At 41.7% G+C, this 27,147-nt stretch overlaps 1 protein-coding gene across 1 annotated transcript in view; it reads left to right on the top strand.

Moving 5' to 3' along the window:
- Positions 1-27,147, top strand: part of DNAH6 (dynein axonemal heavy chain 6) — a 226,064-nt gene that overhangs the window by 50,962 nt on the left and 147,955 nt on the right. The window contains exons 11-18 of the mRNA XM_081101535.1: positions 6,366-6,566; positions 9,332-9,452; positions 12,530-12,681; positions 14,277-14,429; positions 16,700-16,951; positions 20,554-20,682; positions 23,510-23,623; positions 25,212-25,355. Coding sequence (XP_080957661.1) covers positions 6,366-6,566; positions 9,332-9,452; positions 12,530-12,681; positions 14,277-14,429; positions 16,700-16,951; positions 20,554-20,682; positions 23,510-23,623; positions 25,212-25,355 — 1,266 coding nt within the window. The remainder of the gene's footprint in view (positions 1-6,365; positions 6,567-9,331; positions 9,453-12,529; positions 12,682-14,276; positions 14,430-16,699; positions 16,952-20,553; positions 20,683-23,509; positions 23,624-25,211; positions 25,356-27,147) is intronic.

The following is a 27,147-nucleotide window of genomic DNA, read 5'->3' as shown; positions in this document are numbered from 1 at the left end:
ATCCTCTAGTCTGCTGTTGAATCTCTGTATATTATTCTTAATTTCAGTCAGTGTATGCTTAATTTCTGACTGGTCCTTTTCCATTTTTTCGCCATGCTCACTAAGATCCTTGAAGGTCTCACTAAGTTCCTTGGAGGTTTCTAGAAGATTCTTGAGTAACCTTATAACTGTGGTTTTGAATTCTATATCCAATAGTTTTCTTTCTTCCATTTCTTTCATTTGTGACATGTTTCTTTGTCTCTGCATTTTGGCTGCTTCCCTGTGTTTGTTTCTATTTATTGGATAGCTGCTAAGTCCCCTTGAGTTGATAGAGTGTCCTTGTATAGTAAGTGTCCTATAAGACCCAGTGACTCAGCCTTCCCAATCACCTGAAGTGGACACTCTTGGTGTACCTCTTTTTGGGCTGTGTGCACAGTTTTGTTGTAGTTGAGCCTTGATTGCTCTTGGTGTCACTGGGAAGAATTGACCTCCAGGCCAATTGGCTGTGGGGACCAGCTACTACTACAGTGGTAGAGCTGCTGTGCAGGAGACACCCTTATGAGGCAGGACTTGCTTCATTGGGGCTTTGGTGCTCACTGAGTCTTCCCCTTGAGTATGTCACATATGGATGTGAACAGCTGTAATCTGATATGGTCTCACACTGACCACTGGGTACACTGGCTCTTGGGTCTCTGGGAGGTATAAAGTCAGCCACTGCCTGGGGCCATGCAGCAGGAGCTATAGAGAGATATGCAGATTCCTCCTCTTTGTTTCGGGTTTAGAAGTGTCCAGATGAGGCCCAGGTGTGAAGCATGGCAGGCTGGTACTGGTGCTGGCCTTGGGCCTTCTATTGATTGCTTTGGGGCTCCCTGATCCAACTGCAGCTTGTTTGACAGGTTTTAGGCTGAGAAAGGACAGGCCATTCATATGCAAAAGCAGCTTTGTACAGCTTGGGTGGGGTTGTAAATTCGGTGGGGTGGGGTCTCAGGGAATCTTTAGGGCGGAGCAAACAGAAATGGTTGCCAATCAGCCCTACACCAGGGAGGTCCCAGCACAGGAATAATGACCTCTGTGAGCACTTCTGTCTGGAAGAAAGCTGCCCCCGAGTTCCTGCCCAAGTGCCAGATAGTCCAGTTTCTCCCCATATGTGTCTGAGTCCCTCAGAGCCTCGCCCGGCACTGGAGGTCAGAGCAAGCGGGAGCTTGTAAGTTGAGTTCGTGGTGCTGGCCTTTTAAGAGGAGCAGCTGGGTCACTCAGCCCCAGTCTGGTGCTGGACCAGTCTGTTCCGTGCCTCTGCACCTCCTACCAGTCTCAATGCACTTTCTTCTTTACCTCTCTAGTAGTAGTACTTCCACTCAGCCAGCTTTCCTGCAGTTCTGGATGATAGTTGTGTATTTTAGTTATAATTTTGATGTGGTTGTGGGAGGCAGCAAGTATAGGTCTTTACCTATGGACCATCTTGATTCTTTCCTTTCCTTTTTTTTTTTTTTTTTTTTTTTTTTTTTTAGAAATAAACTCTTTATTTCTCTTTGGCCCACATGGGTATTTTTAATTCCTACACCTAAAGTTGTAGGCCATGCTATGGACATAATCCCATGTTCACACCACACATAAGATTTTACTTTGTGTAACCCCAAACTAGCCAATAGCCGTATAAACAGGACTATCACTCATGAATTTTCTAAATTATCTTATTATCATTTTGGTCATTAGTCTTAATGTGCACCCCCATCTAGTTTCCCAAACACAGGCAGAGCTTAGTCAAAAGGAAAATTATATACCTAAGTCTTCACATCTAACATTGTTCTTGCTTGAGTTATCTATGGCTTTCTATATTCCGATATTTTTCAATTATTTTTCTTCCTGTTGTGTTTGACTATATAGTGCTTCCAACTCTGTCTGGAAATAGACTTCACACTTTTCTATAATTTCTCTTGTTTTTTTTTTTTGTTTTTTTTTTCTTTCAGTCCTCTTTCTTAGAGCCTTTTTTTTTTTTTTGTCTGGCCTTTGATTGTTTCTGTCCTGAAAGGCTTCCTCTTCTTCACATGCTATGTATTCTCTGTGTGGATGCCTATTGTTCTAACTACCACTTCTAGAATGGAGATTTATAAATATATGTATTTCCAGCCGGTGCTTTTCTTCCAGACTGAGATCTGGAAATCTCCACGGTTAACTCCAGCTCACCAAAATAAATTGAACTTATAACTTCTTCGAAAACTTGCTCCTTCTTACATGAAAGGCATTACCCAGATGCTCAAGTCAGCAATGGGAAATCTTCCTAGTTCCCCTCTTACCTCTTTGAGATCAACTTACTGAATCCTGTGTGTTCATCATTACTTGAAGTCCCTCTCAGTGGGAACTTCATCATCTCTCACCTGGCCTGCGTTAATAGTCTGTTCTGATCTACCTGCCTCTCTTCCTTCTAATGCATTTTCTACATTGCTGACAGTAAGATTATTTTATAGGCACATTTGATCATGTCACTTAAAATTAAAATTTCTCCATGCCTATGATACCATTTTTCAAAGGATGCTCTGTAAGGTGTTGATAGGCATCCTAGGAGAAAGGCGGTTGTGATATGCATCAGAATATTTAAAATCCTATTCCCCAGATCCAGAGGAGAATCCTGTTTAACCCAAGATTTCTTCCCAAATATACTTGGCATCGGGACCTTCTTATCCATAGGGTTGTCCCTGGTCACAAGCTGGGGAGTACTGGCCTAGAAGGGACCAACTGCATCATGTCCTGTTTCTCCAGTTAAATGACTTAAGGCACTCAACCCTACCAGCCCCTTCAGGCCTCCTCACACACAATGACTTACAAGGATTGCCCTCCTGTCTTGTATACTTCACAAGCCCCTGATTATTTATTTTGTTGATTAAATTTATTGGGGTGACATTGGTACTTGCTTATTTTTTAAGACTTATTTCAAGAAGTATCTTTTCTTTATCTCATTTTCTCTAGTTAGATTTTGCATTTATTATAAATCATATATATATAATTTATACATAAATAATAGGTCAGACAAAAGAAAAAGGTCAGACAAAAAAAAAAAAAGGCTCTAAGAAAGAGGACTGGTCCTCCCCGCGCGCGGTGCGCGCTTCCCACTCGCCCTGGAGTCGGGTGCGTGACACCGCCAGGCGGGTGATTGCAGAGCCGAGTGACTCGGGCCCGGCTCCAAAGTCCCTGGCCCAGTTCTCCACGCGGCCCAAGGCGGAAAGTGGGCGGTGGCTCGGGGTAGAGGAGGCGGTCCCGGGAGCCTGCAGTATCTTTCAAAAAGCAAGCTCTAGAGGTTAACGCCGGAGTTTGCTGCCTTGAACAACTACTTCAAAAGTGAAACTAAAAGACAGAACGGACATCACCCAGAACCACAGGAACGCTGGCTGAGTGGAAGTCCTACAACTAGGAGGAAAGAGAAACACATACGGACACTCAGAGGAGGCGCAGTGCTGAAGTCAAATTCTGAGGTGTGGAGTGCGCAGAGCGGGCTGGCGGCGGAGGGCGCGGTTGGCGTTTTCAATCGGGAGGGAGTCGCAGACTCTGAGCTCCAGATATGGGCGAGTTTTTAAGGACCCAGACTCAAACGGGAGAAGCGGGACTGTCTGGCTTTGGTCAGAGCGAGTGCAGCTTTCTCTCCAAGGTCTACAGCGGTTGCTGGGACTCAGAGAGGCAGAGCCCCTGGGGACAGGACTGAGAGCCGCCATAACTGCTCTCTCTGGCCCACCCTGTTGATCCTGTGCGACCCGCCCCGCCCAAGCCCTGCACAGAGGCATTTGCCGGATAGCCTCAGGCAAAGGCTAGATTAGCACCTCCCTAGAGGACAGAAGTTCTCTCACTGCAGACACAGCTGATTCTCACAGCCACTTGGCCTGGGGGTCAAACCCTCCCTGGTATTAGCTACAACAATCAAGGCTTAACTCCAAGACTGTGCACAAAGACCACTAGGGGGTGCACCAAGAAAGCATAACAAAATGCGGAGACAAAGAAACAGGACAAAATTGTCAATGGAAGATCTAGAATTCAGAACCACACTTTTAAGGTCTCTCAAGAACTGTTTAGAAGCCGCCGATAAACTTAATGAGATCTACAAGAAAACTAATGAGACCCTCGATGTTATGTTAGGGAACCAACTAGAAATTAAGCATACACGGACTGAAATAACGAATATTATACAGACTCCTGAGAGCAGACCAGAGGAGCGCAAGAATCAAGTCAATGATTTGAAATGCGAGGAAGCAAAAAACACCCAACCGGAGGGGCGGAATGAAAAAAGAATCCAAAAATGCGAGGATAGTGTAAGGAGCCTCTGGGACAGCTTCAAGAGTACCAACATCAGAATTATAGGGGTGCCAGAAGATGAGAGAGAGCAAGATATTGAAAACCTATTTGAAGAAATCATGACAGAAAACTTCCCCCACCTGGTGAAAGAAATGGACTTACAGGTCCAAGAAGTGCGGAGAACCCCAAACAAAAGGAATCCAAAGAGGACCACACCAAGACACATCATAATTAAAATGCCAAGAGCAAAAGACAAAGAGAGAATCTTAAAAGCAGCAAGAGAAAGAAACTCAGTTACCTACAAGGGAATACCCATACGACTGTCAGCTGATTTCTCAACAGAAACTTTGCAGGCCAGAAGGGAGTGGCAAGAAATATTCAAAGTGATGAATACCAAGAACCTACAACCAAGATTACTTTATCCAGCAAAGCTATCATTCAGAATTGAAGGTCAGATAAAGAGCTTCACAGATAAGGAAAAGCTAAAGGAGTTCATCACCACCAAACCAGGATTATATGAAATGCTGAAAGGTATCCTTTAAGAAGAGGAAGAGGAAGAAAAAGGTAAAGATACAAATTATGAACAACAAATATGCATCTATCAACAAGTGAATCTAAGAATCAAGTGAATAAATAATCTGATGAACAGAATGAACTGGTGATTATAATAGAATCAGGGACATAGAAAGGGAATGGACTGACTATTCTTGGGGGGGGAAGGGGTGTGGGAGATGCGGGAAGAGACTGGACAAAAATCGTGCACTATGGATGAGGACAGTGGGTGGGGAGTGAGGGTGGAGGGTGGGGCAGGAAACTGGGAGGAGAGGAATTATGGGGGGGAAAAAGAGGAACAAATGTAATAATCTGAACAATAAAGATTTAATTAAAAAAAAAAAAGAAAGAGGACTGAAAGAAAAAAAAATATATATATGCTAAGTGACTGGCCGACCAGCCAACTGGCTGGTAGCTATGACATGCACTGATCACCAGGGGGACAATGCTCAATGCCGGAGCTGCTGAGTGATAACAACTTTGTAGAGTGCCCTCTCGCACTATGGGACCCCTCAGGGGATGTCAGACTACCAGTTTCGGCCTGATCCCCATAGGCCAGGCCAAGGGACCCCATCTGCCAGAAGGACCCCGCTCACTCGAAGATGCTAGGGAGGGACCGAGGGAGCTTGGCTCCAGGGCATGTCCAGCCTATCTCACCCAGTCCCACCCCACCAGCCACCTTCTAATTAATTTCCTTTCAATGTGCACAAATCTGTACACCAGGCCTCTAGTAAATTAATAAATGCTCATTGAAGTGCATTTGACAAACACAAAAATATTATTAAAATCATCTATAATTTCATGTGTCAGAAATAGGAATAACCCTTTAACATTTTTATATTTTCCCCACTTTTGTTTCACTGATATACCAACACACCTAACTTACCATGAGACTTTATAAACACATTTTTAAATGGAATATTACATATCCATTTTTATCTTGTGCTCTCTCTTTTTTAAACTTAACATTTATCATAAGTTTTTCCCCATATCATTGATTAATCTTTGGAGACACCATGTTGAAGGGGTTTCTAATTTTCCATTGTATAAATTTATTACAGTCTAACTATACTCCTGTTTTTAAACACTTAGGTATTTCTTTAATAAGTTTTTATTGTAAGTAATACTGCAGTGAGTATCCTTGCACATGAATCTTTATTTACATTCTATTTTTTCTCTTAGGATAGATTTTTATAATGGAAATTACTACTCAAAAGAATATAAACTTTTAACCCACCTTTTAAACTTTCTCTGATTCTCTTTGGCATACTCTGACCTGCCTTCCCTATGACTTTTCTGTGTTTTGTTCATATTTCAAATATAGAATTCATCATATGTTTTATAATTTTTATCCACTTCTCTCTCAATTAGAAAATATATTTCCTGAAGGCACTGGCTGTGTCTTCTGGTTTCTCATATACTTAGAATCAATATAGTATCTGCCATTGTTTAATTAGCTATTCTTACTTATTTTAGAATTTCAGAAAATTCAAAATAATTCATAAATATAACCATGTATGTGTTTACATTTGTGTTTCTTCTTTTCTCTCTAACAGCAAGGTATTTCAGGTGCAATTAATCAGTTTCAGAGCACCGTGTTATCAGTTCCTAATCTCGTGCCTGACACATATTTTGATGCTTTCACCAGACCTTATATTAACAACAAACTTGAAGAAAAAACTTGTGGACTTGGCCCCAGCTTGTCATCAGTATTTGATGATGATAAGAATTTTCACACAATTATCTTTCAAATAAAGGTATATTTACTTTTACTGAAACTAATATTTAAGAAATTGAGCAATATATTTTCTTCCTTTCTTATCTTTGAATTGAATGCTATTTAATCTCTAAATGCTAAACTGTTTTTTTTTATAAAGTCTTAGTTGGCCCTAGCCAGTTTGCTCAGTGGATAGAATGTCAGCCTGTGGATCAAAGGGTCCTGGGTTCAATTCTGGTCAAGAGCACTGCTGTACTTTGGTTGCAGGCTCCTCCCTGCCCAGGCCCTGGTTCGGGCTTGTGCAGAAGGCAACCAACCAGTGTGTCTCTCTCACATGGATGTTTCTTTCACATGTCTTTCCCTCTCCCTACCACTCTCCCTAAAAATCAATGGAAAAATATCTTCAGGTGAGAATTAACAAAATAAGTAAGTAAATAAATAAATAGTCCTGGTTGATCAGAACACTGACAACAGGAAAAGGAATTAAAAGTGCAAGATATTTGAGACAACATTACTTCTGGGATAGAAAATGAGATTAAAAAAGAACAAGAAAGGAACGAAAGGAAACATTTTTATCATACAGGAGATGCAATCCTATATAATAAAGAGCTAATATGCTAATTAGACCGAACAACCTTCTGGACAACCTTCCAGATGAAGCCAGGGCTGTGAGGGCTAAACCCCTTGCATGCATTTTGTGCATCGGGCCTCTAGTAAAACATAAATGGAACATAAGTAGAGACACATGAGCCATCATAGAAATAGGCAGGTACCTCCAATACATACTAAAATGTGTAGGGGAAAGTATGATGAGAAAGAGGATATTCTCTCAAAGTACCTCTGCATAAGATATTTATTGACTTTACGAGGGAAAATAGTAAGGTTGCAGTGAGAAAGACTGACAGACACCACCTTAACCAACACGTTAACGTCACCAGTAGTGCAACAAATTGACATTACGTCTCTTTTGACATGATGCACTGATAACTCCTGTTTGCTTGTGTGGCATTACTGCCAAAATGTGCAGCTGAATCTTAGCACTAGGCAGTATAAGCACACATACAAATGAGATATATTTTTCAAAAATGAAAGACAAATAAAGATTGAGGAATTGTTCCAGATTAAAGGAAACCAAAAGATATAACAAGATGATAAACATGATCCTGGATAGGATAGTGAACCAGAAAAAAAAAATTTGTTTTCTATGAAAGATATTTTTGGAAAAAATAGCAAAATTTGTATAAGGTCTATAATTAGATAATAGAATTCATGTTAATGTTAATTTCCTGATTTAGATTATCGTACTATGCTCATGTAAAAAGACATCCTTGTGTTTTGTAAATACATCTGAAATATTTAAGGGTAAAGTCTCTCATGTCCTCACCTTTCTCCCAAATGGTTCATAGTAAAATGATATACATAGAGAGAGAATGATAAAGCAAATAGAATAAGGAATTTTAGTGAATTTTGGTGACAGATATATGGAATTCTTTGTATTATTCCAGCAATGTGAATGTGAAATTATTTCAGAATACAGAGTTTCAAATCACATTTTGAACATGTTGCTATGACCTGTATGATCACAAATCAGAGATACTATTAAGTAAGCTCAAAGGAGACACAAGTTTGACAGTTTCTTCCTCTCAATTAAAAAAAAACACCATATTTTTATTGATTTCAAAGAGAAAGGAAGAGTGGGAGAAAGAGATAGATAGAAACATCAATGATGAGAGGGAATCATTGATCAGCTGCCTTCTGCATACCCCGCACTGGGGATTGAGCCTGCAACCCAGGCATATACCCTGACCAGGAATTGAACTGTGACCTTCTGGTTCATAGGTCAATGCTCAACCACTTAGCCACACTGGTCAGGCCTTCCTCTCAATTTTTAATGTAAAGAAATAAACAGTCAAAAGAGTGTAGAAGAATAGATAAGAGCCTTTTAAAAGGAAATAAATGAACAAATAGCTAAATGTAACCATATAGGGTGTGTGCTCTTTTATGTCATTAAACTTTCTACTACTAGCCATTCTCCGTAAAGCATGACTAGCCTGGGTATGTTGGGAATGAACAATTCCATTGATCGCCTCTAGTTTTCCCTGGGACAAATTGTAGTCATTTGCAAAATAATCTTGATAGAAAAAATAAGGGAAAGCTATGGTGTGCAGCCAGGGAGTCATGGACCAAAGCTAACTGGCTTTCACAGGCATTGAACTATGATCATATATATTGACACAGGTAATAAGGGACTGAAATGATGGGAAATTATTGTTTTGATTTGAAGAAATTTTGTGGGGACAAGGTGGTTGTAGACAAGTTTAAGTGAAGGAAAGGGTTTTATTAGGGGAAATTATGGAAGACATTTTGGAATAAGCCTGGTCACTACAGAGGACTTCACAGTAAGATTAAGCCATTCATTCTATAGATATGCTGAACACTTTTGCCTTTGCTCAAAAACACTTCAACTGAGACATAACATTTGCACTTTGGAAACAGACATTCTCTTGCCATATGATTATTAGTGATGTGTAAGTTCACTGTGGAGCTACAAAATTACCAGTTTTCTTTTTTTTCAATCATAAGAAACAGATTCAAAGATTTTAAAAAATGTTAACTTCATAAGAGACTCGTTAGCTGCTGCTCCTGGACCTGTAGGATGGCATCTTCCCTCACTTACGTATCCCCAGGTCAAAGCATATTGTTGGACCCAGAGCAGGCATTTGTATTTGTTTGTTTATTTACATTGAATTGAATTCTGCACAGGAAAAATAAAATTGTATTTCTCTGTTTATTTATAACATTTAGGAAACCATAAAGGCAGCATTTGAATCTGCCCAACTATATGCAGCTACATTTGAAAAGTTCCAGTTATTCTTCAGGGAAAATGAAAGTCTGGACTTAGAAGCGCTTAAACTTCAGGAACCTGGTAACTTTTCAAATTTTTCCTTACTAATTATTTTTGATAGGGACCTTGAGGTTTATCGTCTTCTAGGTTTGTTTGGTGGTGAGTGGTGGTTTCCTGGCATTTCAGCACATGGAACAGGCTGAACCCAAGCAACCAATTCCAATCACTTTGAGCTTCTACTCACAGCCTTGAGCCCAAGGCCTCCCAGTCTGCTGCTACCACATCCTCACATTGGACAACTTTAATCCTTCAAGTTCCCATCAGGATGAGATCACCAGACTCCCAGGTTTCCCTTCATCTAGTTTTGCCTCGGCTCATCCATCCTGTCCCAGTCCTGGAACCAGAGCCTCACAGGCACTGTCTGATGGCTGGGACTTTGGAGTTCCTTGGCCTGGGCTCCTGAGTGCTGTGTTTCTCCTGCTTTTGGAAACTCTGGCAATTCCTAAACCTCTAAACCCAGTTGTTTGCTAGAGATTAATAGAAGGTAACTTTGCCCCTTAGATAGCAGGCCTTGCCTGTTATCATATTCCCTCAAAATACTGTAACATTGCCTTGCACATACTATAGGTAATTAATAAATGTCTGTTTGAATGAACTTTGAGTCAGAGTGTCCCTTGAACAGCCCCAGAAGATGATCCGGGGACAGGTTCTGGCTTCCTCACATTGTCAGCCATATCTTACTACGTTTCTGTAAGTCAGTGTTTACTCGTAACTTCTGTACTTGCTGAACACTAATAACTTGCTAGATAGTGTGCTAAGTAATTTCTCAGGTATCTCTCCTAATCCTTATAGTTTTATGAGGTGAGTATTGGTATTCTCGTTTTACAAATAAAGAAATGGAGACATCTATACTAATAAAAGGGTAATATGCTAATTAGAGCAGACGTCTTCTGGACGTCCTTCCAGATGTCCTTCCAGATGTCCTTCCAGACAAAGCTGCAGTGGTTGCGAGGGCCAAAGGCAGGCAGCCATGGCAGTGACAGGTGGCGGCTGCGAGGCCCCGGGCTCAGGCAGCAGTGGGCTCAGGCCTCACAGCTGCAGCAGCCAGCAGTGGCAGCAGCAGCAGAGTGATGGGGTGGCGTCTTCCCCTGATTAGCCGGTTGCCTCCCACAGAAGGAGGCCAGACTGTGGCTTAGGCCCGCTCCCTAGGGAGCGGGCCTAAGCTGTCAGTAGGACATCCCCTAAGGGCTCCCAGACTGTGAGAGGGGGAAGGCTGGGCTGAGGGACACTGCCTCCCCCCAGTGCATGAATTTTCGTGCACCAGGCCTCTAGAATTCTAGGCAACTGCAAAATTGCACAGCTAGTAAATGGTATAGAAACACTTTTCTCTGACTTGAAAGCTTGCCTGCTTAACCACTGTACATACTACCTGTCAATCTCAAAAAGAGATAGAAAATAAATCTTATTTCTCTTCTATCAGCTTTGCTCTCCTGTTTCTCTTTGGCTGTGTGACTATGGTAAAAGAGAAACATGGCTATTAGATCAATAACCTTATTGATCTAAATTTCTTTATGTATAAAATGAGAGTATTGGACCAAACTGGTGTTTCCCAAACTGGTATTTCTTAGAACACTATTAGAAAGGATATTTACTTGATACCAGGTAAAAAGACTCTGTGTTCGCCCTGGCCAGTTGGCTCGGTTGGTTGGCGCATCATCCTGTACACCAAAAGGTTGCAGGTTCTATTCCTAGTCAGGGTACATACCTAGGTTACAGGTTCACTCTCCCATCAAGGGTGCTAGAGGAAGGAATCCGATCAATGTTTCTCTCTTACATCAATGTTTCTTTCTCTCCTCTCTCCCTCCCTTTCACTCTCTCTTAAATCAATAAACATAGGGTAGGTAATTGTCCTTTTTTCTATTGTGAGGAAGCTGAATCTCAGGAAGATTAAGTGACATGTGGGTTTAAAGACTAACCCTAGGTCTTCAAACACTCTGTCTGGTGTGCTCTTTATACATGTCAAACTCCCCCTGTATTCAGGAGAGGAGAGGACATGGATGAAGGCAGGAGTCAACACTCTTGATCTCCAGGATGCACTCAGGAGCTCAATCTGACCCATGTGGAGGAAGTAATTGGAAATAAGCTAAACTTGAGAGGGTACAGGATTTTGAAAGGCAAGCAGAGTAGTTTAGTACCGTATGACTGTTAGGAAGGGTTGTGTTTGACCAGTAGCCTGATAAAAGTGTATTCAAGGATAACCAGGCTTCCACTGGTTTCAGGTGGATGGGGGAAGGGAGGAAATGGAGGCAGGAAGATCATCAAAACCCAACTGCAGCACATGGCAGGTTCAAGCTGGCAAAGGCCCTGAGCATGATGTGCGAGCAGGTTGGTAGAGGTGGTGGAAAGAGGAACAGGGAAAACTTGAGCTATGCTTGATCTCTTGTGTCTAAAGCATTTATTGTTAATATCCTCAAGATGCTTTCCTTTGTGGAGAACCCTTAGACCGAGCCCAATTTCAAATCAACCTGACTCTAGAATCTAGTCCATTCCAAATGAGATCCTCTACTGCAATTATGCTATTTTCACCTGCCATCTCCTAATAGGAGCTGGGAACATATTTACATATTTAATTGTTACTTTAAAACATTTAATTATTACTTATTAGTTTTTTATTACAAGAATCTACATATTTAAAAGCCTAAGCGACCATTAGGACTGGACAACCAGATGACGGGCCGGTAGTTATGACGCACACTGACCATCAGGGGGCAGATGCTCAATGCAGGAGCTGCCTCCTGGTGATCAGTGCAGTCCCACAGCCAACCTCCCATGGCCAGCCAACCTCCCACAGCCCCTCCCCCTGGCCAGTCAGGCCCCCATGGCCCTGATAGGGACTGAGCCAGACGGCCTCGAGGCCTCGATCGGCCCTGATCGCCGGTGGGGCCGTGGGACCCCACCTGTGTACGAATTCATGCACCAGGCCTCTAGTAAAATATAAAGAACTATGAGTTAACATGTTAAACTTCCACAAAGAAGCTTACATAGGAATAACATAAATACATATGTATATTTATTAATGCAATGATTTTTAATATATTTCACAACAACACTTCAAAATCTAATCTAATGTGTTGCTTTACGTGAATTATTTTATGTAGATGTTAAGTTCTTCAGTGAACAACTGGAAAAGTATCACAGGCAGCACAAGGATGCTTTAGCCCTAAGACCGACCAGAAATGTCGGCTTGCTGCTCATTGACACTAAGCTGCTGAAGGAAAAACTGATTCCATCACCTTTGCGATGTTTGGAGGTAACTATGAACTAGGAAAAAATTTTAATTATGGCCTCTACAATTATTTTATGACTTTTCTACTACAAATAAACTGTATTTTCTAGTATTGCCAGGATTTAAAATTAACATAAACCTACTGGGCATTCTTAATTTCTAGGAAAAGTTCCACATTCTGCTTCCTGTTCCAAGCACAGTCCAGTTTCAGATGAAAAAAGAGAGGGGCTGCAAGCCTCAGACTAGCCTCTTACTCTTACTCCCTTTTCCTTTGTTGGAGAATTTCAAGGCTTCTTGGTGTCACGTTCTGTGGGAATGCTTCCTCATTCTAGGATGCTGAGATCACACTCTGGAGATCATTTCCTGATCTGACACTGCCCCTAAAGACCTGGCTATATTTTGGTACTTGGCAAGCGGTAGCTCACAGGGTCGGTCCAGCCCCCACACCTGGTTTGTACAGTTTATGAGAACACAGCTGTGACTGTTGGCTTAGGTGTAGTGTAGTCTGTGGGTGCTTTCTCACTACAAGGGCAAAGCCGCGTAGTTGTGACAGAGACTGTATGTCCTGCAAATCTGAAACATTTACTCTCTGGCCCTTACAGAAGACTTCTGAGCCCTTTATAAAAGACAGCTCAGAAGTGCTGGTACCTGTTCTGTTGTAATTAGCTGTGCGACCTTGGGCTTTCTCCTAGAGCTTTGCTTCTTCATCTGTTGAAAAAGACAAAATGTACAATTGGAGCAAATTCAATTCAATTTCAGCAGTTTGAACACTACTATATACCAAGCCAAAGAAAACTGCTCTCAAACTGGCTTAAGCAATCAGAAAACGTATAGGCTGTGCAGCTTTTAAAAAAGAAAAAAAGGGGGAGTGGGGGGCGAATGGGCATCAGGGAGGTTTGATGTAGTGACTCCGTGGTGTTACCAAGACACTGTTTCTTTTCATTGTCTTTACTGAGCCTCCTGATGTGCCAGCTTCATCATAAGGCTCACATTCCCGCACATTTGTGACTTGGCGGTGAAATGCTCCACAAGCTCATTATTGCCTTGTTTCTGCACCGAGACAGAAAGGAAGATTGGGATGCTGAGCATGCGTTTCTCTCAGCCTTAAACAGTAGTACTGGACCTCTGAATTAACTCATTGAATTAACTAAGACCAGAGGTCCCTCCCCCAATCACACTGGCCAACGGAAGCCAGCCTCCTGTGTGCCCAGTGATCAGCCGGCCTCCACCTTTGTTTCTGAAGGAGAAATTGATCGATTTCCCCCCAAACCACATGGCTACCACCTGGCATGAAAGGAGCAGAAGTGATGTTGGGGAGGACACGACAATGTCACTACACAGGGCAAAGTAACAGAAAGGGTGTTTACAAGAGCTCTGAGAGTTTAGACAAACTTTTAAATACGTTGTGTAATGTAGTTTGTTCTGGAAATGATCTTCACATTTCTGTTGGTTCATTTACCTGGCAGGGGTTTAATGTGAAAAAAAAAAAAGTCCCTTTATATACACTGCTGCTTCCAATACTTGCTCTTTCAACAGATGGTCAGTTAGGGTTGACCTACAATGTACAGTAAAATGAAAATATAATCAAACAGTTATGATTGACATTTTCTTTTTCCTAGGTGCTAAATTTTATGCTGCCTTGTCAAAGCAAGCAAAAAGTGGATGCCATTATCTCTGAGGCACAAGATGCAGAGTACAAACTTGAATTTGTTCCATCGACCACCATAGAATATGTTAACAGCTTAGTATTTCTTGATGAAATTCAAGAAAGGGTGAGTTGATTCATACAACTCATTATTGCAGATCTTGTGATAGGTAATGACAGATAAAAGAAACTGAGGGGCCCCAACTGGTTTGGCTCAGTGGATAGAGCATCGGCCCGTGGACTAAGGGGTCCCGGGTTTGATTCCTGCCAAGGGTACATGTCCAGGTTGCAGGCTTGACCCCCAGTGGGGGGCATGCAGGAGGCAGCCAATCAGTGGTTCTCTCTCATCATTGTTTCTATCTCTCTCTCTCTCTCCCTCTCCCTTCCTCTCTGAAATCATTAAAAACAAAAAGAAACGGAGGGATTGAAGCTCAAGGAACAGCTGTGGAAATATCAGAAACACTTTCAGACAAAGTAAGCAGATGCCCTACACACAACAATGACAGCTAACACTGCTCAGACTCCTACTACTGGTCAGCCATTGCACTGCATTTTTTACAGACATTACATTTTAAATTCTCACAAAAACATAAGAAGTACAGATCAGTTTTATTCTGCAGATCTGGAAATAAGGACTAAAATAGGTTATGTTGAAGGTTTGATCTCTACCCCTAGTCAGAGAGTATGCGGAGGCAACCAATCCTTATGTCTCTCTGACATCAATGTTTCTCTCACTCTCTTTCTCTCTTTCTCTTTTTCTCTCTTCCTCTCTTCCTCTCTCTCTCTCTCCCTCCATCCCTTTCACTCTCTCTAAAAATCAATGGAAAAAGTATCCTTGGGTGAGGATTAACAACAACAAAAAAGGACAGGAACTAGGAACTGGTACAGCCTAGGGCAGTGGTCGGCAAACTGCGGCTCGCGAGCCACATACCATGTGCAGGTGCACACGTACAGTGCGATTGAAACTTCGTGGCCCATGCGCAGAAGTTGGTATTTTATGGAAGAGCCACACTCAAGGGGCCAAAGAGCCGCATGTGGCTCGCGAGCCGCAGTTGGACGACCACTGGCCTAGGGAAATCAGAAGGCCTCTCTCTTTTCATCTTTCATCGCTGCTCCTCCCTAGAACTCTAGAGCGGTATTTCTCAAAGGGTGGTCCCCAAACCAGTAGCAGCAGTAGCAATGGGAACTGTTAGAAGTGCATATTCCTCAGCCCCACCTTAGGCCTCTGAATCAGAAACTTGAAGGGGGGGCGCTCAACAATCTGTGTTTTAACAAGCTTTCCAAGGTTGAGAACCATTTCTCCGAAAGCCTCTCTGCAATCTTCTCCACGTGGAAACAAATGGCCTCTGCCCACAGCTACAGTCTAACTCTTTCCACATTCAAGAGAGGTCAGACTTATGTCAGATTGCTAGCTCCCAATTTGATGCTGCTTGTGACCAAGGAGGTTGAGTCAGGTTTCAGCGGTTCTCAACCTGTGGGTCGCCAACTGCGGGTCGCAACCCCTTTGGGGGTCGAACACCCCTTTCACAGGGGTCGCCTAAGACCATCAGAAAACACATATGTAATTACATATTGTTTTTGTGATTAATCACTATGCTTTAATTACGTTCAGTTTGTAACAATGAAAATACATCCTGCATATCAGATATTTACATGACGATTCATAACAGTAGCAAAATTACAGTTATGAAGTAGCAACGAAAATAATTTTATGGTTGGGGGCCACCACAACATGAAGAACTGTATCAAAGGGTCGCGGCATTAGGAAGGTTGAGAACCACTGAGTTAGGTGAACATGGCTGCTTCGTCTATAACCCTATCACGGAGTTGGGGGAGGAGGGTTCTCTCAAAATTGGAGAGTCCCTTGCTAGAAAATTAGGAAAGACGCTGTCCACTGAAGGTAGGACATCAAGGTGAAGATGTTTAGTCGTCAGTTAGAGGTAGAAACAGTCTTTATTAAAGGATAGTGGGATGCTCATCATAGATTAGAGGTCTGAATCTCTGCAGGCAGGAACATGGCCTGTCCACAGCTCATGGCTGGGCTGGGACAGTCACAGCTCAGCACATATGCCAGGGGCTCCGATATTACAGCTGAGCATCCTCACAGCAGGCGTTGTCCCTGAAAACCTTAAATATTGGCACAAAAGAGAAAGGAGAAAAGTAAACATAAGAACAAGGCTAACTGTGCTCAGCTCTGAACAGCTTACCCCCTGGGCCTCATTACCTGTATTGTAACAATGACAGCAGTGGTCACCCGACAGGCTTCAGCCAGTTTCCCACGCTCTTCATGTGCTGGCTCTCCTCAGCCAGTGCTCAGAGGCTGTCTGGTGTTAGACAAGGCCTATAGGGTGTAACAGGACTCGGATTATTTAACAAGCAACCCATGTTTCCTTTCAGATCGAAACCCTTGAAGATGAAGGCAATGTGGTGATTCAAATGTACAAGCTCATTGAACAGTATCAGGTTCCCACACCGCCTGAAGACTTTGCTGTCTTTGCAACCATGAAGCCATCCATTGTTGCTGTTCGGAATGCCATCGATAAAGCCGTAGGTGATAGAGATGCAAGCATTAAGCAATTTTGTCTGCATTTGGGTAAAGATCTTGAAGATCTAACCAATGAAGTGAACGAAGTCAAGCTGCAAGCACAGGTAAGTTAAGGAAGATTCAAAAAAAAATGTGTAAAGTTTGACTACTGTATTTTAATTGAACCATTTCGGGAGCCTATTTTATTTTAATCTGATTGTACTTCTGTTTTATATGACTTTATTCTGACCAATTAACATGGTCTTTGAACTTCTATTTCTGAACTCTCTTCAAGTACTGAATACTTCAGACCATTGCAAGCAGAGTATACACATAATACTTGAATTTTATTTATACTGGCTTGTACTTATTATTCTAAAATGCGTGTTTTTACAATTTGTTAGCATATTTATAGCTACTTCACAATGAGTTTTCTTAGCCACATATTCGAAAATTTCTATTTAGGACGAGGCAGAATATAAAGCAATAATGATAATGAAGACTATTTGGTTAACCTGCACTAATTTTACTATACAAAAGATACAAGGGGAATTTTTTAATAATTTAAAATAGACATCTGGGTGATTCTTAACTGACGCATATATGAACATCTAATTTTGTAATGATCCATTTTAACATTGACTAAAACTTACCACAGAAGTATAGAACCATGCCGAAACCGGTTTGGCTCAGTGGATAGAGCGTCGTTGGCCTGCGGACTGAAAGGTCCTGGGTTCGATTCCGGTCAAGGGCATGTACCTGGGTTGTGGGCATATCCCCAGTAGGAGATGTGCAGGAGGCAGCTGATCGATGTTTCTCTCTCATCGATGTTTCTAACTCTCTATCTCTCTCCCTTCCTCTCTGTAAAAAATCAATAAAATATATTTAAAAAAAGTATAGAACCATATAAAGTTATAATCAAATCAGGATAATTGGGAAAAAGTCAATGTCATCAGCAAAGGATTAGTAAAATGTGTTAGGGTACATGTACCCAAAGGAATACAAAACAGACATTAAAGATTACAATATACATTTAAACGCATTAACATGGGAATGTAAAAGTATCTAACATGTACTGTGTACTTGTTATGTGTCAGGTACTTAAGTACTTTTTGTATTTTCACACAGAGAAAACTGTACATAACTGTAATATCTGTACAGCTTAGTGAATTAGCAGAAAGAGAACACATCATGTAGCCACTACTCATGTCAAGAACTATAACATTACTGGTTCCTTTAGTGTCCCCTTTTATCCCTAACCCTTTCCTCCTCTCCACATGCACCCACTACCCTGAATTCTAAACTATAAATTAGTCTTGCCTGTTTATGAACTTCAATTACATAGGATCATACAGTAGTATGCCCTTTGATTTTCATTCCTGAGATCCATCCATGTTGCTGTGTGTGAATGTAGGTTATTATCCATGTTCATTATTATATAGTGTTTCATTGTATATCACAATTTAATTATCCACAGTTGATGGACATTGGGATTGTTCGTTTTGGGCAATGATGAATAATGTTTCCAGGATCATTTGCATGTTTTCACTCATTTAATCCTCAGAACACTGATAAAGTTTTATTAGTCACAGTTTTATAGAGAAGGAGACCAAAACACAAAGAGGTTAAGTAATAATAAATGGAGGAACCAGACTTCAAGCTTAGTCAATCTGCTTCCGATGATTAATGCCTGGTTAGGTGCTGCACTATATACTGCTTTCCATACAGAGCAGGCAATACAAAGTACGAGTGATTATCCTTTTTTACAAACAGTACCTATGTGTATAGATGGGTTACTAGAGAGAGCAGAAGTGCCAGCAAGTGCTTCCTGTGTAGTCGCCCATTTTTAAAAGCATGATGCACACACACAAAAGTGATAGCGGAGGTTCTCTCCAGCAAGTGCTGCTCCGACAGAGGGTTTGGAATTAACTCATTCTCACTCCAGCCAAGAACTGCACCTTCACCATTTCCATAGATGGTACCACCTTACTGTCAGCGACTGCCACTCCTGTTGATAAAGGGAATTGGAGGAAAACACCTAAATGTGGCCATTGATGATCACACAATTTATTTCCGTTTGAAATGTCTCTTTTGTTTTTATTTGGTCTCTTTGGCATAGATTTTAACTCAAAATTGGAACTCCCTGTCAAGCAGGTCTTCACCCTTGCTCCCCTCCCCTCCCCGCTGCTGCTCCATCAGGGGAAATCTGCATTTCCTCCCGGTGGATGGAGGGGAGGGGTGTCTGGCCCACGTGCTGCCCTCTGGAACACAGGGCTTCCAGTGCAGGTTGGCTGGCGTTGGGGTCCCGGGCAGCTGCCAGCTCAGGGTCCTTCCTGGTTCTTTCGGTGCCATGCTTGCCCCCTTCTGCTGCATTCCGCCATTTCTGCCAGAGCCTGCAGTCTCAATCTGTGACTTCCTAATCCTGACCTCAGACTTCCTCTTTCCAGCAGTGCTTTCAGCAATGCCCCTGCCAGCATCAAGGCCATGAGGAGTCCACGATCCCCTGCATGCCACTCCCAGCCAGGAGGCGCCAGAGCGCCAACCCAAGCCCCTTTCTCCTTGGACACCTCCCTTCACTTTTTCTAAGCAAGAACATGTCGCCATTTTGAGTGCAGGGACATGCTGTATCGGGGATGGGAATCATTGGCCTCCCCACAGCACGGCTATGACAGCTGTGATTCCTCAGTTGCCTCAGAGTCTCCCAAACCTGGTTAGGTGTTTCTACTTTGTTCCTAAATTTTTCCATTCCTGTTCACGGGATGGGGCTTCCACCCACCAGGTCAGCCAGAAAACATGTCTGACCATTTATTCTTTATGTTCTCTCTTCCTCCCTCTCAGAATTCAAAGGCTTTCTATGTTTTTTTTATATAAAATGAGAATTTTCCTTGTATTATAGTCTCTTCCTGCTTTTCTCTATTGCACTCACCTCTCCTTAGCTGAAGTCACATTTGTGGAAGAAGTGTAGGACATGAAAGCAAATGAAGGAAAATATATTAGGTATTATTTAAAACTAGTGGCCCAGTGCATGAAATTTGTGCGGGGCGGGGGGGGGGGGTGTCTTTCAGCCCAGCCTACACCCTCTCCAATCTGGGACCCCTCAGGGGATGTCCCACTGCTGGTTTAGGCCTGATCCCACAGGCAGTGGGACATCCCTCTCACAATCCAGGACCACTGGCTCCTAATCACTCACGTGCCTGCCTGCCTAATTGCCCCTAACCACTCTGCCTGCCAGCCTGCTTGACCCCAACTGCCCCCACCACCGGCCTGCTTGCCCCCAACTGCCCCCCCTTGCCAGTCTGCTTGACCCCAACTGTCCCCCCTGTCAGCCTGATCGCCCCCAACTGTACCCCCCTGCCAGCCTGCTTGCCCCCAACTGCCCTCTCTCCCTGGCCTGATCGCCCCTAACCGCCTCTTCCTCGGCCCTGCCACCATGGCTTTGTCCAGAAGGACTTCTGGAAGGTCTTCTGGTCTAATTAGCATATTACCCTTTTATTAGTATAGATCATTGTTATTCCCATGGATAAGATTTTTAATGCATTTCTATAGTTTTTATAATACATATGTGTTGCGTTACAATTCGGGTAAAGCCATCATTTTAACATATTTTATAAAAAGCAGAGTGAGAAGAGAATTTGAAAAATATGTTTTGAAAATGTTTGTTAATTTATTGCAATGGTCTACATCAAAAAGCAGGAACCGCTACTCAAAAGCTGCCTTAATTTTACAGGATCCCCAGATTTTGGATATTAATGCCGACCAAGACAAAATAAAGTCCCAACTGAATGAGCTGCAGTTACTTCTGGATGATCTTCAGAAACGCGCATTTCAATATAAATCTTACCAGAAAAATTTCAAGGTAATGACAGCTCTACGTGTGTTCTTATTTTTTTGAATTTATTTTTATTACTGAGAGTATTATAGATGTCCCCATTTCCTCCCTTTGTCCCCCTCCACCTGGCTCTCCCTCCGCCCAGGCCTTTACCTAAATATTGTCTGTGTCCAGGTGTTAGAGCACGGGTTCTCAACCTGTGGGTCGACCCCTTTGGCAGTCGAACGACCCTTTCACAGACCGTCCTGCATATCAGATATTTACATTACGATTCATAACAGTAGCAACATTACAGTTATGAAATAGCAACGAAAATAATTTTATGGTTGGGTCACAACATGAGGAACTGTATTTAAAGGTCCAGAAGGTTGAGAACCACTGTGTTAGAGACACCTCTCACGGCCACCAGAGAGCTATTACAGGACAGCCCCCTGAGCCCGTGGGAGAGGGCTGTCCCCCACCTCGATCCACGTATTCTCACATAAATGAATTTATACGAGGGACCTTCACTGCGTTGTGAAAAGCCAACTAATTAAAGCAAGTAAAGCATGCATCTTTACTGAAAAAAGCAAAAGCACAGCAAGCAAACCTATACCCTGGCTTATGAAGCAGATGGGCTCTCAGCTCGTCTGAAGAGCAGGTTGGGTGGGGGTCTGAGGGATTATATGCCCTCCTGTCTATAGGCTTCGGAATTCCTCTGCTGACTATTGTGGTGCAGATTAATTCTCAAGGTCCCTTTTTTTACATTGTTGTGGCCTTCCCAGAATTCATGAGAAGCACCTGGTAATTTTATCTTGCCAAGCCTTCAGATTGCTGGCTTCTCTGCTTAGGGGGTAAAACTGACCTTTTTTCCCCCCCTTCCCCTTCCTCCATCCCTTTCTGTATTCTCTCATTAGGGAGGTTTTTAAACCATTTGCTCTGGTGCTCTGGGGAAGATAATGGCTGGTTAGTTAATAGCTGGCGGCAAATTGCCCCATACCGTTTGGCCTTGTTTTAACTTTCCTGCCTCAGTTTCTCTATTCCTCCTGCCCTGGAATCCTGTAACACATTGACTATGCATATATGCATATAAGTTCTTTGGCTAGTCTCTTCCTGCCCTCCTCCCCCCTTCCCTTTGAGAGCTGTCAGTCTGCATGTGTTTTTAAAACATGTCCACAGAAATGACACTGATGCACAAGCACTTTCAACAGGGTTACTGTGAACATAGATCAGGGGTGGGCAACCTTTTTGTGAGTGCGTGCCAAAACCAGCAAAATCTCTGACTCAAAATTCTTCTGCGTGCCAACCCTAATTTTTTGAGAACATGTTATGCCTACTTGGTATCTCTTAAGGTGTACGTATGTGGAGGACCTTGAAGAAATAATAAAATTCATTCAAGCGACAAAAACACAGTATATGATGATGAAAAATACATTTTTTTTATATTTTATTGATTTTTTTACAGAGAGGAAGGGAGAGAGATAGTTAGAAACATTGATGAGAGAGAAACATCGATCAGCTGCCTCCTGCACATCACCTACTGGGGATGTGCCCACAACCCAGGTACATGCCCTTGACCGGAATCGAACCTGGGAACTTTCAGTCCGCAGGCCAACGCTCTATCCACTGAGCCAAACCGGTTTCGGCATACATTTATTTTTTAATGTATACATGTACACTGATAGTCTGATAGAAAACTTTATGACTCCGTTTGATATTATCAGTGGGACTTTTGCTGCTGCATCACTGATGACAGAGATTTTACATCAGGTTTATATTTCGTGACCTTCAGAGATATGCACCAGCTACTACTTTCATCCATCAGGCTACTCCTATTACTAGACTTAACAAAATTCATCCTGAGAACAAAGATTCACAAGCGTATGTGGATGAAAACATGGAGAGTGATGGTGCTGCAAAGTTTTTTAAACAGGAAAAATTTTCTGGAACGGCATTCCAAGTCCTCAATAGTTCGTTTTCGACACTATTGAAATTGCTCTTCCCCTCTCTCGTCAATCCATGTCTATGGTCTTTAAGATAAACTTGTTATGTAAAATTATTTATTTATCTAAGATGCACCTACACTGAATTTATCTGAAAAATAAAAAAGTCGATATTAAGAAAAAAATTGTAAATGGAAGATTATAAGAGAGGGTTTCTCGTGCCAGCAAAAGTTAACTGGCATGCCATGTTTGGCACGTGTGCCAGGGGTTGCCCACCTCTGACATAGATCCATGTATGCTGCTGCTGTTGGCTGAAGAATTCAAAGCCCTACCTTAGTGGGGGTGGGGGCTCACAATTTCAGTGCAAGTGACTTCCCTGGAGGTTCCCCACCTCTGAGCCTTTAAAACACTTCAGGAAAACAGCTTCAGACGTCCCCTCAGCAGCGTTTCTCTCTCTAGGATTCGTAGACAGCCAGTGGGGTTAAAAAGAGGCAAGAGACCAGTTGGTCCTCTTCATCTTAAATCACCCCATTCCCTCCACCAGCTACTGTGCAAACATCTTCTTCCTCTTCTATCAGCTCAGCCCTAAAGGGAGTCAGTCTCAGTGTCTGAAGATTCATCTGTTTTCCAAAAAAGGCCAAGCATGTATAGGCATGTATGATCCAACTTGAGGAACAATGCCCACGGGACCCTTGTGATCCATGGATATTTTCATTCTAAGGAAATACAAAGAGTTATATTTTGTCACTCAAATGGAAATTGGAATTTACATGTGTGTGTTTTTCTTCGTTTGTTTCTCTCTCTCTCCTTTCCCCAGTTAGGCTCCCCTACATATTCTGCTTAGTCACTGTATCAAGAATTACTAATAGGAGGATAACAGGTATTTATATCTGAAAATTAAAGAGTGCATTTTGTTTATTACATATTTAAAGGTGGAAGTTTCTAAGTTTGAAGATTTGGAAGTAGTGAGTGCTGAAGTGAAGCTCAAACAGTTGCTCTGGGATTCTATGTCCGAATGGGATCAACTCCACCAAGACTGGTTACAGGTAAAAAAAGAAAAAGAAAAAATGTTCTCAATTCTGAAATCATGTTTGTTTTAATGAAACTTAAAATCTTTACATGAATTAAAATTGTTAAACAATTTTGGTGACATATGCAGTGTTATCACGTTATGGGAATTATTGTAATTTTTCCAGTGAAAAGCACGAAGGTCTTTCTGTCACTGTACTTCATAGCATAATGCATGATGGGAAGGCAGCTCCCCAGGTCCCCCGTGGAAGAAGGCTCACCGAAGAGAGCACCAGAGGACCCTGACTGCTTTGTGGGTTTTGAGCCAGTGCTGTTGTGATCCAGTGCACCCAAGTGTTCTTGAGGATTGTAGGTTTTTACTGGGGATCTGTACACTTCAGGTTCCTGCTAGCTTAGGTTCTGTTTTTATTGTCCTTCAAAAAAAAGAAAAAAGAAAAGAAAAGAAAAGAAAAGAAAAGAAAAGAAAAGAAAAGAAAAGAAAAGAAAAGAAAGCTATTTGTTCACTGTAATAGAGTGGAATCAGAGCGATGAAATTTGGGCTCTTCCTTGGAGAGCTCAAAAGTAAATTAACTTAATTAGGGGGCCAAGTAAAATAGAATTTGGTTTCTAGGTTCTATCTTTATATTTAAATTTAACATGACCATCTATACTTTCAATTGTGAAATGGACGTGTTAGAAATGCCACCAACTTCACAAATACTCTTTTACACTTGCTCATTCATCCTGCCAGTGCTGATACCTATAACTGGAAGTCATAGGTCTGGGTTAAATAACAGTGACATAGGATATGTTCTCCAGATAAGGTTCTAGCTGCTGGGGATACCAGTGGGAAATAAAGAGGACAAAGTCCAAACCATCATAGGACTTACCTTTGGTGAGGAAAACAGAAAACAAGCAAACATCTGCTAAAATAGCAGAGACTTTTAAGTGCTCTCCTATAACTCACTTGTCACTTACCTCAGAAGTAGAAGCTCCTGAGGAATAAAGAAGCTTAGAGAGTTTTCTGATCACCCCCAAAGATGAGGACAGTGGCTCCCAAAGTGGCAAGAATTCATAAAAAATGCACAAAAAGACCCATTAGGGGTTAGAAAGAAAATGTTGAATCTGGGGGGAAAAAATGAAAGTTTTACAAATTTTCTGATGCCTCGGTCCCTATGACCATCTGACATTTCAATATATGTGTACACTTACATGTTTATATAACTGAAATATTTTTAAAGATGCATGAATATGTTGGGGCATCTTTAAATCCTTTATATTAAAGGGGCACATAATCAAACAGTAGGAGAATACTAGGTGAGAAATTTATAGTTAGCAAGAGTAAAAATTGCTGTATATCTTCTTACAAGGTTTGGTCCTCAGGAATAAATTACAGGACTTGTAATAATGTGTTGATATAGGAGACAAGGACATGAAAAGAATAATAAATATGCCCAATAGACTATTGGAAATCTCAATAAGTAAAGCCATTTCCAAAAAAGTATAGAGTTGAGTTGGATTAACAATGTTGCTACTGGAAAATCTGAATAAAGTAAGAAATTCCGCTGTTTCAATCTAGCCCATTATTTTATATCTTAACTTCTTTTTTTCCTTTAATTTTCATAGTCCAAATTTGACAGCCTGGATCCGGAATCCCTAAACAGTCAAGTCTCTAAATATGCCAAATTTGTGACTCAACTGGAAAAAGGCTTGCCACCCAACAGTGTAGTGCCCCAGCTAAAATCTAAGGTGGAAAAAATGAAAGAAAAGGTAAGTTCGGTAGAACTTATTTCCAAAACTCCAATCAGTAATATTGCTCCATGCCAGTGATACTGACATCAGGAACTGCTCTGCACACATAGAGGAAAGAACAGACAAACTCTATTATTGAGGAGGAGCAGTCGGCCGCCCTGTCTTCGACTGGCCGAATCACGCAGCTGAATACCATGGCTTGAAGTGGCATTCAGAGTGAGAGTGTTTCCCCACCCACTCAACCTATAGACGGCAGGACAAGGCCAGGGCAGCCTTGTCCATTGACAGCTCTGCCCCAAGCAGATATGCCCTTTTTCCAGACGTGCCATGATGTGAGGGAGGTTGGGAAGCTCGGCAGTAGGTGGGCAGGGCTGGCTCTTTGAAACCTGTCACTGCTAAACCAGTGCTTGTAATGAGAAGGAAAAGGGAAATTATTTTTTATTCTTTTAAGCAAAAAAAGAGATAAAGGACTGAAAGAAGACATGAGTAGAAAGAGTAAGCAAAGCTTCGGGCACAATGCGAAGCCAATGTTCCCTCTTTGAAAAGAGTGTTTTTGTAGTTTTTTCTCCTTTAACCTTGCACTATCTAGTCAAAACAGTTCTTAAAGGTTACTTATGTCCGTTTCTTTATTGCCTTTAGTGTGCTTTTAACATATAATTTTTAAAAAAATTCACTTGTCACCGTCTGCATTCCATCTTTTGTTCCTTGGAAATCCTGGAACTTGCATACAGTAAACTTGCATACAGTAAAACTCATTTTTTATGGCATTTTATGGGAAAAGTCATGTAGCCAGCACAACAGTATTGTACAGAATACTCCCACCCCCCACCCCCCCCACCCCCCGCCGCCGCCAAATTCCCTTATGTTTTCCCTTTGCAGTTGCTCCATCTTCAGTCCCAACCACAGGCAACCACTGATCTGTTTTCTGACCCTATAGTCTTTTCTTTTGCAGAATAGGATATAAATTGAATGATACAATATGGAGGCTTTTGAGTCTGACCTCATTCACTTAGAAAAATGTATATAAGCTATGCGCTCATATCCAGAATGCATAACATACTCTTATAACTCAAAAATAAAAAAGGTAAAAGAAAAAATCCTTTAAAATGGGCAAAGGATTTAATAGACATTTCCCCAAAGAAGATACATAAAAATATGCTGAACATCATTAGTTATCAGGAAAAGACAAATTAAAGCCACAATAAGATACTACTTTGTACCCACAAGGATGACTGTGATCAGAAAGACAGATTATAGGCAAGGATCTGGAGGAGTTAGAAGCATCGTATTTTCTGGTGAAATTATAAAGCAGTACAGCCTCATTGGTTTGGCAGTTTCTCAAACCAACATAAACTTAATTTACCAAGTCACTCCACTCGGTATATACCTAAGAGAACTGAAAACATGTTCACACGAAAATTTGTGTATGAATGTTCATAGCAACATTATTCATAACTAGAGGCCCAGTGCACAGATTTGTGCACCAATGGGGTCCCACAGCCTGGCCTATGCCCGCTCGAAATCCAGGACCCCTCGGGGGATGTCAGAGAGCCAGTTTTGGCCAGATCCCTGCAGGCCTAATTAGAATTTTAAAAATCCCTCTATGTTGTTACATGAAGCAATAGTTCATTAATTTTTATTGCTGAGTAATATTCCATTGTGTACATTACTACAGTTGATTAATGTTTTTGCTAATGTTATGTGTTCTGTCTTTACATATACAGCAAACACAATATATTGTCATTATTTTTGTTTTAGATAGCTAGCTTTTAATATAATAAAGAAGGGAAAAAATTACCTTTATTCCATT

The sequence above is a fragment of the Myotis nattereri genome (assembly GCF_964212035.1).
Source record: "Myotis nattereri genome assembly, chromosome: 10".
NCBI classification, from domain to species: Eukaryota; Metazoa; Chordata; class Mammalia; order Chiroptera; family Vespertilionidae; genus Myotis; species Myotis nattereri.
This window is presented reverse-complemented; position numbering and strand designations above follow the sequence as displayed.